General features: G+C 40.5%; 1 protein-coding gene across 25 annotated transcripts in view; it reads left to right on the forward strand.

Moving 5' to 3' along the window:
* Positions 1–12,809, forward strand: part of rims1b (regulating synaptic membrane exocytosis 1b) — a 225,161-nt gene that overhangs the window by 119,311 nt on the left and 93,041 nt on the right. For 17 of the 25 annotated variants that reach the window (XM_061907362.1, XM_061907409.1, XM_061907397.1 and 14 more), the window contains 7 exons: positions 6,174–6,214; positions 6,355–6,465; positions 7,642–7,741; positions 9,504–9,627; positions 9,715–9,771; positions 11,589–11,635; positions 11,735–11,850. In XM_061907362.1, coding sequence (XP_061763346.1) covers positions 6,174–6,214; positions 6,355–6,465; positions 7,642–7,741; positions 9,504–9,627; positions 9,715–9,771; positions 11,589–11,635; positions 11,735–11,850 — 596 coding nt within the window. The remainder of the gene's footprint in view (positions 1–6,173; positions 6,215–6,354; positions 6,466–7,641; positions 7,742–9,503; positions 9,628–9,714; positions 9,772–11,588; positions 11,636–11,734; positions 11,851–12,809) is intronic. The other 8 variants (XM_061907372.1, XM_061907415.1, XM_061907514.1 and 5 more) reach the window with 1 other exon arrangement.

Below are 12,809 nucleotides of genomic sequence, written 5' to 3' on the forward strand. Positions count from 1 at the left end.
AAAGTCTGAGAGTCCAGTCCATAGTGGATCTAACATAATAGTGAGAGTCTAGTCCATGGTGGATCTAACATAATATTGTGAGAGTCTAGTCCATAGTGGATCTAGTTAATAGTGTGAGAGTCCAGTCCATAGTGGATCTAACACAATAGTGAGAGTCTTGTCCATAGTGGATCAAACATAATAGTGAGAGTCTAGTCCATGGTGGCTCTAACATAATAGTGTGAGAGTCCATATTAAGAGGCTGTTCCAACTAGAAGTGATTACAAAATACAAGGAAGAAGAATATTGATACACATCATGAACTTTGTTGAAAATTAGATATTACTTATCTTATTGTGTGAATCGTGACTGACTTAACTATCAAGATTCAAGATTGTTTATTGTCATATGCACAGTTAAACAGACAGTTTGTCGTACAATGAAAATCTTACTTTGCTAGTCCACCCTTCAACAAGTCGCACGATACTTAGCTAAAAATAAAAATAAAAAGTATACACAAGGCACAGTAAGTAACATAACATTATAGCACATTTTGATTGACAGTCAACAGTATAAATGTGGAGGTGACCTTGGGTCACAGCAGCAGTTAAAGTGTCTATAGTGATAAAAGGTGAAAAGTGTCTACAGTGATGGTTCACAGTTTGGGGGTGGTCAAGGTAGCTGTCTTTTGTTCAAAAAGACAAAGTAAAAAATGGAGCTAGCATTCACAAGTTAGCATTCACAAGCCTGATGGCCTGTGGGTAGAAACTGTTCGTCAGTCTCGTAGTCCTGGATTTTAGGCTCCTCTATCATCTGCCTGAAGGTAGGAGGCTGAAGAGACTGTGCTGGGGGTGTGTACTGTCCTTTATGATGTTGTGAGCTCTCCTGGTTGCCCTGGTATAGTACAAGTCCTGTAGTGAGGGGAAGGATGCTCCTGATTTGTACTGAGCAGTTTTAATCACTAGCTGGAGTGCCTTCCTGTCCTTAGCAGTGCAGTTTCCATACCAAACCGTGATTGAGCTGGTAAGGACACTCTCAACCGTACTTCTATAGAAGTTGCTGAGAATTTTGGGTGGCATACCAAATTTTCTCAGCCTTCTTAGGAAGTACAGTCTAAGCTGAGCTTTCTTTATTGTTTGTTGGTTGTTGTGATCCCTGGTGAGGTCCTCGCTGATGTGGGTCCCGAGGAATTTATAGGTTTTCACCCTGTCCACCTTTGTCCCCCCTATGTACAAAGGTGTGTACTGTGCAAAAAGAGAACTGTTGTATTTAATTGAAGTAAATTGAGTTAAAATGTCAAGATCAAAACAGGAAGTTAACAAATGCATTAGTAGTTGCTCTTAATTGGAAAAGGGGTAGGATTCAATCAGTTTTGCCTTGTCCTACCCCTTGCTGTGAAGAGAAATGAGAATATGTAGACTATAAGCTGTATCATAAAGTGTCTGTATACATGTTCAATATAAATTAAACCATACCAATAATTACAGAAACATAATAAAATCAACTAAGCTTGTTGATGTGAAAAGATTGACGTTTTAATGTGGTATCAGTCAGAGAAGCAACCTGGATTTAATAACCTTTGTCTTCATCCTCCTAAAACCAACGTAGTATATTCAGATGTATAAAGTGTCAACTCAGTATTTATCCTCTCAAGCATTCTCATGAGACATTTTCAGATTAGCGGCAGTCCTCCGTCGACTCAGACAATTTTTGCCATTTCTCAGTCACCGTCACTGAAAGAGAGCGATTTTTACTTTCGTTACAGCTGGAGCACATACTTGAACTGCACCAATTTGGTCAAAAGGAGTGGTCCAAAATTCCACCAGAAGCTTATGGATGGCTACCAAAAGCCATCCCATTTACTCTCTGTAAAGCACCAATTCCACTGACAGCAAAACGGGCTCAGAGCATAATACTACTACCACCACCATGCTTGACCGTAGGGATGGTGTTCCTGGGATTAAAGGCCTCACTTTTTCTCCTCCAAACATATTGCTGGGTATTGTGGCCAAACAGCTCCATTTTGGCGAAGGTCTTATCTTTGTCCATGTGATGTCAGGTGAAACACAAATTGAGCTGTTTGGCCACAATACCCAGCAATATGCAGAGGTGGGTAGAGTAGCCAGAAATTGTACTCAAGTAAGAATAATGTTACTTTAGAGATTTATAACTCAAGTAAAAGTAAGAAATAGTCACCCAAATATTTACTTGAGTAAAAGTAAAAAGTATGTTGTGAAAAAACTACTCAAGTACTGAGTAACTGATGAGTAACCTGTTTGTTTAATGATGACGGCAACAAGTAATGCACAAAAACATAAAAATAGCAATGAACAAATTCAGAGCCAGGAATATTTCTTAAGCAACTAAAACAATAATATATATTTAGTAATAAATATTTGGTTTTACACTGTATTGAAAAAAAAATTAAAAATGAATTTTGCTTTTCCAACCTCATTATACTATTGGGTAAGTTTTGTATTCATAAATGTAAGTTTCTCAATACCCGACCTTTTTTTTGTGCTTTTAAAAAACATTTAGAACTCTACATTAAAACACTCTATCTCTAACAACCAAAAAGCTGTGAAAACCATGATGCTGTGTTCCAAATTTAAGTTATTTACTGAGATTGAGTGAGCCTATGGCTTTGCACTGTGTTTATTTGATATATACCTATTTTTTGCGTTCTATTTTAATTATTTTGAAATTACAACCTCCCTGACGCGGTTGTGTACGTTTTTATACTGTTTTGTACTGTTTTTGTACTTACTTTGATTATTATTTTCAACTGTTTGTAAATGTTGATATTTATAAATAAAGGTTTATAAAAAAAATTGAAATATGCAGTTAATCATGTGACCGCCTGGCTCTGTTTGATTAGTAAAATGGAGTCAAACGTCACAAGTGACTGCATTTGATTGGTGAAATGGAGTCGAACGTCACCAGTGACTGCATTTGATTGGTGAAATGCAGGCATGTGATAGATCCTTCTTTGAAGGTCTTTCTGACAAACCAAAACAAACAAAGTATGCATTAACAGATCGATAAAAATCGGTAGCGCGTAGCGAGCTGAATGTAGATCAATGGAGCGGAGTAAAAGTAGCGTTTCTTCTCTATAAATATACTCAAGTAAAAGTAAAAGTATGTTGCATTAAAACTACTCTTAGAAGTACAATTTATCCCAAAAGGTTTTCAAGTAGATGTAATGGAGTAAATGTAGCGTGTTACTACCCACCTCTGGCAATATGTTTGGAGGCCTTTAATCCCAGGAACACCAAACCTACCGTCAAGCATGATGGTGGTATTATGCTCTGGGCCTGTTTTGCAACCAATGGAACTGGTGCTTTACAGAAAGGGACAATGGAAAAGGAGGATTACTTCCAAATTCTTCAGCACAACTTAAATTTATCAGCCCGGTTGGAGGTAATGGGTCTTGGGTGCAGTTGGGTGTTTCAACAGGACAATGACCCCAAACACAAGTCAAGAAATGGCTAAATCAGGCGATAATTAAGGTTTTAGAATGGCCTTCCAAAAGTCCTGACTTAAAGATGTGGACAATGCTGAAGAAACTAGTCCATGTCAGAAAACCAACACATTTAACTGAACTGCCCCAATTTTGTCAAGAGGAGTCGTCAAAAATTCAACCAGAAGCTTGTGGATGGCTACCAAAAGCGCCTTATTGCAGTGAAACTTGCCAAAGGACATGTAAGCAAATATTAACATTGCTGTATGTATACTTTTGACCCAACAGATTTGCTCACCTTTTCAGTAGACCCATAATAAATTCATAAAAGAACCAAACTTAATGAATGTTTTTTGTGACCAACAAGTATGTGCTCCACTCACTGTATCACAAACAAATAAGAAATGTAGAAATGATAGGAAAGTCAAGACAGCCATGACATTATGTTCTTTACAGGTGTATGTAAACTTTTGACCACGACTGTATATACAGCACAGGCCAAAAGTTTGGACACACCTTCTCATTCACAACACAACTGATGGTCTCAATAATAAAGCAATAAATTCCACTAATCAACCCTGATAAGGCACACCTGTGAAGTGAATTTAATTTCAGGTGACTACCTCTTGCAACTCATCAAGAGAATGTCAAGAGTGTGCAAAGCAGTAAGTAGAGCAAAGGGTTTCTCTTTTGAAGAAACTTAATGCTTTCAGTCTCAATCTACAATGTAAATTAGTGGTCCCCAACCTTTTTGTATCCGCGGACCGGTCAACGCTTAATAATTTGTCCCGCGGCCCAGGGGAGTGGGGCGGTGGGGGGAATCTTTTATTTTAATTTTTTTCTTTGTCATGAAAAAGGGACGTTCTTGTCATGAAAAAGGGAGGTTTTTGTGGTTGGTGCACTAATTGTAAGTGTATATTGTGTTTTTTATATTGATTTAATAAATAAAAAAAATATATTTTTTTATTTATTTATTTATTTTTTTTTTAAAATAAAAATTAATAAAAAATTCTTCTCCAGCCCGGTACCAATCGGGCCACGGCTGCGGCCCGGTGGTTGGGGACCACTGATGTAAACAGTCATGAAACACATTGAATGAGAAGGTGTGTCCAAACTTTTGGGCTGTACTCTCTCTCTCTCTCTCTCTCTCTCTCTCTCTCACTCTCTCTCTCTCTCTCTCTCTCTCTCTCTTTCTCTCTCTCTCTCTCTCTTTCTTTCTCTCTCTCTTTTTCTCTCCCTCTCTCTTTCTCTCTCTCTCTCTATATATATATATATATACATACATTATATATATATATATATATATATATATATATATATATATATATATATATATATATATGTATATATATACACAGTTGTGATCAAAATATTCACCCCCCACACAATTTTGGTGTTTTAGCAAGTTGGAGATTTATTCCGTATTTTGTTCATAGTCATATCAAATAAAGATGTGTCAAATAGACAAATTCTGGCATGGAGGCCTTCATCTCGTAGTGCGCGCCTTATTGTCTGGGACCAAACCTGCGTTCCCCCCTCTGCAATGTCCTGTTGTAGTTCCTCAGCTGTTACCCGGGGGTTTTTCACCACTGTACGCACACAGCATCCTCTTTCTACCACGCCCAGGTAGTGTTTCCACTGCGCCTTTAGCTTTAAACTTGCGAATTTTGCTCCCAACTGTGTCTCTTGGAATGTGTAATGTCTTAGCTATTTTCTTATGTCCATATCCTTTCTTATGAAGAGAAATTACCTCCTCTCTTGACTTCTTTGACCACTCCCTGGACTTCACCATGTTGCAAATAAACCATTGACCATCTACAAGAAGCTGAGCGTCACAGTCTTTTTCAATCAGTCTAATTATTGCTCATTATGGTTCTAATCACATTTACAGGTGTTTTCAACGCCTGATTGAAAATACCTTATTCAAATTCTGTTCTTAAGAGTTATGATCTTCAAGGGGTTGAATCATTTTGTCAATGAGATATTTACAAAAATGTCCTTTTTTGGTATTTTGTAAAATACAGTGTTACAATTGAAGTTGCATTTGTCTATTTGACACATCTTTATTTGATATGACTATAAAGAAAATACGGAATAAATGTCCAACTTGCTAAAACACCAAAATTGTGTGGGGGTTGAATAATTTTGATCACAACTGTATATGTATATATGTATAAATATGTATATATGTATATATATATATATATATATATATATATATATATATATATATACATATATATATACATATATATATATGTGTGTGTGTGTATTTATATGTATTTATGTATGTTCTATTATATATTTATATATATATATATATATATATATATATATATATATATATATATATATATATATATGTATGTATTAATGTATGTATAATTGTACAGTGGGGCAAAAAAGTATTTAGTCAGTTAAAATGATAACAGAGGTCTGTAAATTTCATCATAGGTACACTTCAATTCATTATCACATTCTTGTAGGGCAAACCATGCTGTGAAGTAATGCGTTTTTGCACCAAACAGTGGATGTTTTTTTTTTTTTTGGGAAAGCTGTTTCTATCACTTAAACCAGTATTCCCCAACCTTTATTGAACCAAGGCACATTTTTTACAGTACAGTAGAAATTGGATAATTTCCTCAAGCACACTTGATGATCTCTGCACCCTTTTAGGATGACATCACTTGGCTGCCGCACCAAAACTATCCTTTTACTTGTTTTGTATATGCAGGTGACTGGGACTGTCATCCACTTGACCCTGCAGTGTGGCATGTAAGTACCAGTCAAACACCACCTACTCTTTTTAAAAGCGTGTCAAGTTTGCGTTAACTACTAACTTGTCTGTACAGTTTTTGTCTTAATTTCTCTTTTGCATTGCATTGGATGTCATGACAAATATGCTGTCCCTGTAGCATCCAGTGACGTGGCAGCCTTCTAAAGAGGGCGATCATTTGATTGGACGCATCACGCTCAGCAAGAGATCAGCCATGCCTCGGGAAGCCGGCTCCCTCCTCGGACTTAAAGTAAGGAGACAACATGATTTACCACATTGTATACCTTGCACAGGTACCACAGTTGAACATCAGTTCCCTAGCTAAGACCGGCACCTTTACAGAAGTGTTTATCAATGTGTGCTGTCACTGTTCAAAATAATTTAACTTGAAATTAGTTAAAGTGGAACCTGTCTAAATTAGTCCTGTTTATGTCATATAACTTATCCACTTAATTTAGCTTCTTATTGTAGTATCGTTAACTTAATCATTATCAGCAGCAGCACAACTTCTGCTTAATTACTTTGCAAACATGCACTCAGTGACTTCCTGTTCAGTGCTAAGTTGCCTTCAAAATAAAAGCATAGTAGTAGCCGGAATTTTACCACAGCAACTAACCAAATGCACCCATTTAATCACTTGTTTTGGATTAGATGTTAGCCACAGGAAGAAATATTTACCTATGTACAAAAGTGTTATTGTCATTGTAGTCAACTCCACGAAATTACCACACAAAAGATTAAATATACACACACATATGAGAAATTGTAAATTATATATATATATAAAAATATACACATAGTCCAGTGGCAACGTGCTTTACACCACTGCATACCACGCTTTGCATCGGACTTGGTGATGTATGGTTTAAATGCAGCTGCTCGGCCATGGAAACCCATCCGTGAAGCTCTCTGCGTACTCTACGTGGGCTAATTGGACGGTTATTTGAAGTTTGGAGCTGTGCAGAAAGTCGGCTGCCTCTTCAGCCTTCACTGACATCTCTCTCATCAGTTTACGTGGCCTATCATTTTGTGGCTGAGTTGCTGTTGTTCCCAAACTTTTCGATTTTCTTTTAATAAATCCGACAGTTGACTTTAGAATATTTAGGAGCGTGGTAATTTCACGACTGGGTTTGTTGCACAGGTGGGCATCCTATGACAGTTCCAGGCTGGAAATTACTGAGAGCGGCCCATTCTTTCACGAATGTTTGTAAAACCAGTGTCCATGCCTAAGTGCTCGATTTTATTAGGACACCAGATTCTGATCATTTGGATGGGTGGCCAAATACTATTGACAACACTGAACACTGAATTCTACTGTTTTTTCTGTTTTTTTCAAACCAAGTAGTAATGTGTCAAAATGTTGCTGTACCGTCAATCGTTATTACCCGGTACATTTTAATTTTTTCTGCCTCCTCCATGTGCGCAGGTCATAGGTGGGAAGATGACAGAGACGGGAAGACTCGGGGCCTTCATCACTAAAGTCAAGAAAGGAAGCCTAGCAGACGTGGTGGGACATTTAAGAGCAGGTCAGCAGGTTTGCATTTTTTCACATTCGGTGGGAGGTCGGTTTTCGTACACCCCAACCTGCGTAGGATACTGGTTTCCTGCTCCCGGCCGCTTACTGTTAAAGACAACAGACGATCAGATTAGCACGTACCACCTGTGGAATCTAATCACCTGCTGGATGTGTCTCGCCGTCAACACTGCCACGCCTCCGTCTGATGGTGATCTGTCCTCAGCACCATGGACAGAGGCGGTAACATTTGCATTTATCACATTCAGTGGGAGAACATGCAAACTCCACACAGAAAGATCCCGAGCCTGGATTTGAACCCAGGACTGCAGGACCTTCGTATTGTCCCTCGTGTGTGAATGTGAGTGTGAATGTTGTCTGTCTATCTGTGTTGGCCCTGCGATGAGGTGGCGACTTGTCCAGGGTGTACTCCGCCTTCCGCCCGATTGTAGCTGAGATAGGCGCCAGCGCCCCCCGCGACCCCAAAAGGGAATAAGCGGTAGAAAATGGATGGATGGATGGACATTCAGTGGGAGCTCGGTTTTCGTACACCCCACCCTGCATAGGATTCTGGTTTTGATGAAAGCTTCTGCTGAAAGTTTGCCTGGGGTTTTCGTATACAGTCCCATTTATTGTACGCCATATCAATCAATCAATACATTTCCTTTATTTAACCAGGTAAAGACTGGTTTAGATTCAAATCTGTTTTTCAAGAGCACAAACAAAGATACTGTGGAAGTGTGCAGTTTTAATGTGCATGGATTTGTGTCCAACTCTCTCTCCAGCAGAACGGTACTTTTCAGTCACGTCCGTATCCTCTCTCCCGTCCTGTTCCCGGCCGTTTACTGTTAAAGACAACGGACTACAAATTAGCACGTACGACCTGTGAAATCTAATCACCTGCCGGATGTGTCTCGCCGTCAGCACTGCCACGCCCCCGTCCGATGGTGCTCTGCCCTCAGGACCATGGACACCTGCGCTGGCCATACCTCCTTCCACAGATACAATAATAATTAAAACAAGACAATACAACAGAACAACAGCGGTCATACCACAACATGTGAAAAATAATTTAAAACGATTAAGTACTGGACTTAAACTCCCCCAAAGTGATCGATTCTGGTAGCCTCAGATCTTTCTGGATGTCATTCCATGACCAGGAGCAGCATAACTGAATATTTTTGTTTCAAGTTCTGTGAACCGACTATAACTAGTCTGTTTGCCCCTGTATCACTCCGCGGATTCGAAAGCCCAAACAGATAATTTTACACGTTTTATCAGTGGTGTGCCGTCTGCTGGCCAATCATAATCAGAAATCATGATCATAATTAAAGATAAAAGTATTTTTTTCATTTACTTTCCCTAAATATCTAAAAGGTTTAGTTTTACAAGTGGCAAAGGAATGGCTAAAGGTTCAGGTTTGGTTTGTATCCAATCAGAATTCAGCTCGCTTATGTTGCCGTGCTGTACCAAATCTGCCCGAGTCCTTCAATCTCACCAATGCGGAAGTCATACAGTTGATAGACAGTTGCGATAGCCAATCAGATCGAGAGTTGTTGTCAGTAAGGCCTTCTGGATGGCCTCACGTCGAACCTGTGTTTGGATACTCACCGTGACCTTTGGAGGATGAATTTGAGAACACATACAGTTTATAGACAGTTGCGACAGCCAATCAGATCACGAGTTCTTGACAGTAGCCTATTTAGGTAGCATGGTGTTAATTCTATCCATGCATCCATTTTCCCTTGTCCCTGCTACCGTTTTTTTTGTTCCAGGTGATGAGGTGTTGCAGTGGAATGGAAAATCACTCCCGGGAGCAACCAAGAAAGAAGTGTACAACATTATCCTTGAATCCAAGGCCGAGCCTCAGGTGGAACTAGTTGTATCAAGACCCATCGGGTAAGATTGGCTTCACGAGTGCCTGAGAATTATCTTAAGTGTTCAATTTATTTTCTGACAGACACTTTTATTTTCTTTATCTAAAAGATCCATTCATCGAATTATGTCCAAAAACCTCTTGAGAAAAGTATATAAAGCATATCAGTAAGTAGTGTCAATTGAATTGGTGGAACCCTTACCCCATAACTTACCTTCAATCAGTGGTTCTTAACCTTGTTGGAGGTACCGATGTTAAGATCTTGGTCAAGTGGGGGTGACCCCAGGATGCAGAGACGGGAGACAAGGTGGGATTACAAAAATGAAACAATTTACTCAGACAAAAAGGGATAACTAAGGGCGAGGGGGCAGAAACGCACACCATGTAATCAGGGCAAACTAGGTTCCTCAGAGGTCGGTGGGAGAAAGGGCCAGGACACACTGAGCAAGGCAAAAGTCCAAAACAGGAAATCCCTTTACCTAAGGGAGACTAGAAAATAAACACTCAAGAGGTAAGGGAATTCAGGACAAAGTAGAAAAAACGTACCGGGACTGGTGAAGCAGGTGCATGCACGAGGTGAGTTCGGGATACAATAACCGGTGTGGCCAAGCTGTCAGTGACGAGCCTAAATACTGCCAGGGTAATTGAGAGCAGGTGTGCCACAAGGTCCGCCCCTTGCCGAGGATGAAACACTGATAACACAGGTGCAGAAAAGCAGAAAGCAGGATAAAACTAAAACACAACAACCGAACCCTACCAGTTTCATATGCGCGTTCACCGAACCCGAACCGTAATCATAAAATTATGTTGTTATATTAAAGAAATATAATAAAGGTATATTTTACAAAAATAAAGTCACAGGAATGGACACATGATCCAATGTTTACATATCATTGTGCAACATGTGAATGTTTTGGTGGGAACTAAATGCAATCTATGAAAGGGGTACCCATCATTTCCAAAGCAGGACCCACCACCTAGACATATAATATTAGTCCCCTGCTCATGAAAAAAAATATGTTATAGTCATTGTAAGTGGGCCAAAACACTTTTTTCAGAAGATAGTGTCCTGGGCATGACGTTAAAGTGCATACGGCAGGGGAGGCTCCTTTATGGGGTTTTGGAGCACTAGGAGGTTAACCCCTTTCCTACTGTTACCCCAGGTGGCCCTTGGCAAAGGCCTAGTACCATGACTTCCCCCCAGCCAGGGACACGGTGAAGACCTCAATGGCGGAGCAGGTGGAAGACAGTAGATTTAAGAACTGCCACAACGGCGGATGAAGGCCGCAGCAGAAAAGTGTCCCCCAGTCGTCTTGGACTCCATGCCACTAGACCCTGACCCGATTCTGTCAAGGATCTTGCGGTGACTGTCTGTGCACCAGTCTTCCCACGTAGAAAAAAAGTCACACACAGGCATCCTTCATAAAGGGACAAACCCCCCTACCAGGAAGATCGCCATACTCGCTTCGAGTGACCGCCGATGATTAGAAAATAATCTCATGGAAACAACTGCTGTCATTTGATTACAATAATAAAACATTGAACTTGTTATTAAGTCAGGTTTGGGACAGGTGCAAGGAGTTTTTTGCATTTGCTCACACAGATGGAAAATTAGAGGGAACATTGTTTGGGGGGGTATCCATAATACCCCGACAGGGAGAGGTATTTGTTTAAATGATGGTTGGGTGTGTATTGGCCTCTGCTGAACCCCTGAGGCCGACTCACCGAACCCCTAGGGTTCTATGGAACCCAGGTTAAGAACCACTGCCTTAAATCCTTTATATACGTAAAATCCTCCTTTCCATTGTTTTCCCCCCTACTACCCAGCATATGTACACATACATCATTACATCATTGACAGCATTTCTTTTTGAAAAGGATTCTTCTGGTAACTGTTACTGTAAATTGACTTGGTCTTTAAACTATTAATAGATCTCATAGGTTTGGGACCATCAAGGCGCTCAGTTGTCTTGCATTTTTACAGGGACATCCCAAGAATTCCAGAGTCATCGCACCCTCCTCTAGAATCAAGTAAGTGTCTTTTAAGTGTTGTTCTTGTCTTTTATTTGCTTTTATTTCCCTCCATGTGTGGTTTATTCCTTCAACGCCCATGCTGTTTTCATCCTTCAGCAGGTTCCAGTTCCTTTGAGTCACAGAAAATGGAGCGACCTTCGATATCAGTGATGTCCCCGACAAGTCCAGGAACCCTCAGAGAACTTCCTCTGGAGCTGTGTGGACAGCTCTCTGTGAGTACTTTAAAATAGGAGCTGACTGACACATCTTCTAAATGGCCGTGTACATACAGTCGTGGTCAAAAGTTTACATACACTTGTGAAGTGTATGTAAACTTTCGCTTATCCGAGGTCGGGTCGCGGGGGCAGCAGCCTAAGCAGGGAAGCCCAGACTTTCCTCTCCCCAGCCACTTTCGTCCAGCTCTTCCCGGGGGATCCCCAGGCGTTCCCAGGCCAGCCGGGAGACATAGTCTTCCCAACGTGTCCTGGGTCTTCCCCGTGGCCTCCTACCGGTCGGACGTGCCCTAAATACCTCCCTAGGGAGGCGCTCGGGTAGCATCCTGAACAGATGCCCGAACCACCTCATCTGGCTCCTCCCAATGTGGAGGAGCAGCGATTCAGTGGAAGAGTGGCCGTGCGCAACCCGAGGGTCCCTGGTTCAATCCCCACCTAGTACCAACCTCGTCACGTCAGTTGTGTCCTGAGCAAGACACTTCACCCTTGCTCCTAATGGGTGCTGGTTAGCGCCTTGCATGGCAGCTCCCTCCATCAGTGTGTGAATGGGTAAATGTGGAAGTTGTGTCAAAGCGCTTTGAGTACCTTGAAGGTAGAAGAGCGCTATACAAGTACAACCCATTTATCATTTATTTTTTATTTATCCAGCGTGGCATCACAACAAAATTAGGCATAATAATGTGTTAATTCCACGACTGTATACATCTGTATCGGTTGATATCGGAATCGATAATTAAGAGTTGGACAATATCGGCAAAAAAGCCATTATCGGACATCTCTAATTGTGAATGATCGGCAAAGATACAAAAAAAAAGTGCAGTTCCCCTCATGGCCACTAACTGTACACCGCAACCCAAATCCGCACAAAAAAATAAACAATCATTTCTTGCTTTAACTTCACAACTTAAATTTTTTTTCACGTCTATGGTTGTACCTTGACAAAATGTGGACAAGTTCAA

Source organism: Nerophis ophidion, linkage group LG01 (assembly GCF_033978795.1).
Source record: "Nerophis ophidion isolate RoL-2023_Sa linkage group LG01, RoL_Noph_v1.0, whole genome shotgun sequence".
NCBI classification, from domain to species: Eukaryota; Metazoa; Chordata; class Actinopteri; order Syngnathiformes; family Syngnathidae; genus Nerophis; species Nerophis ophidion.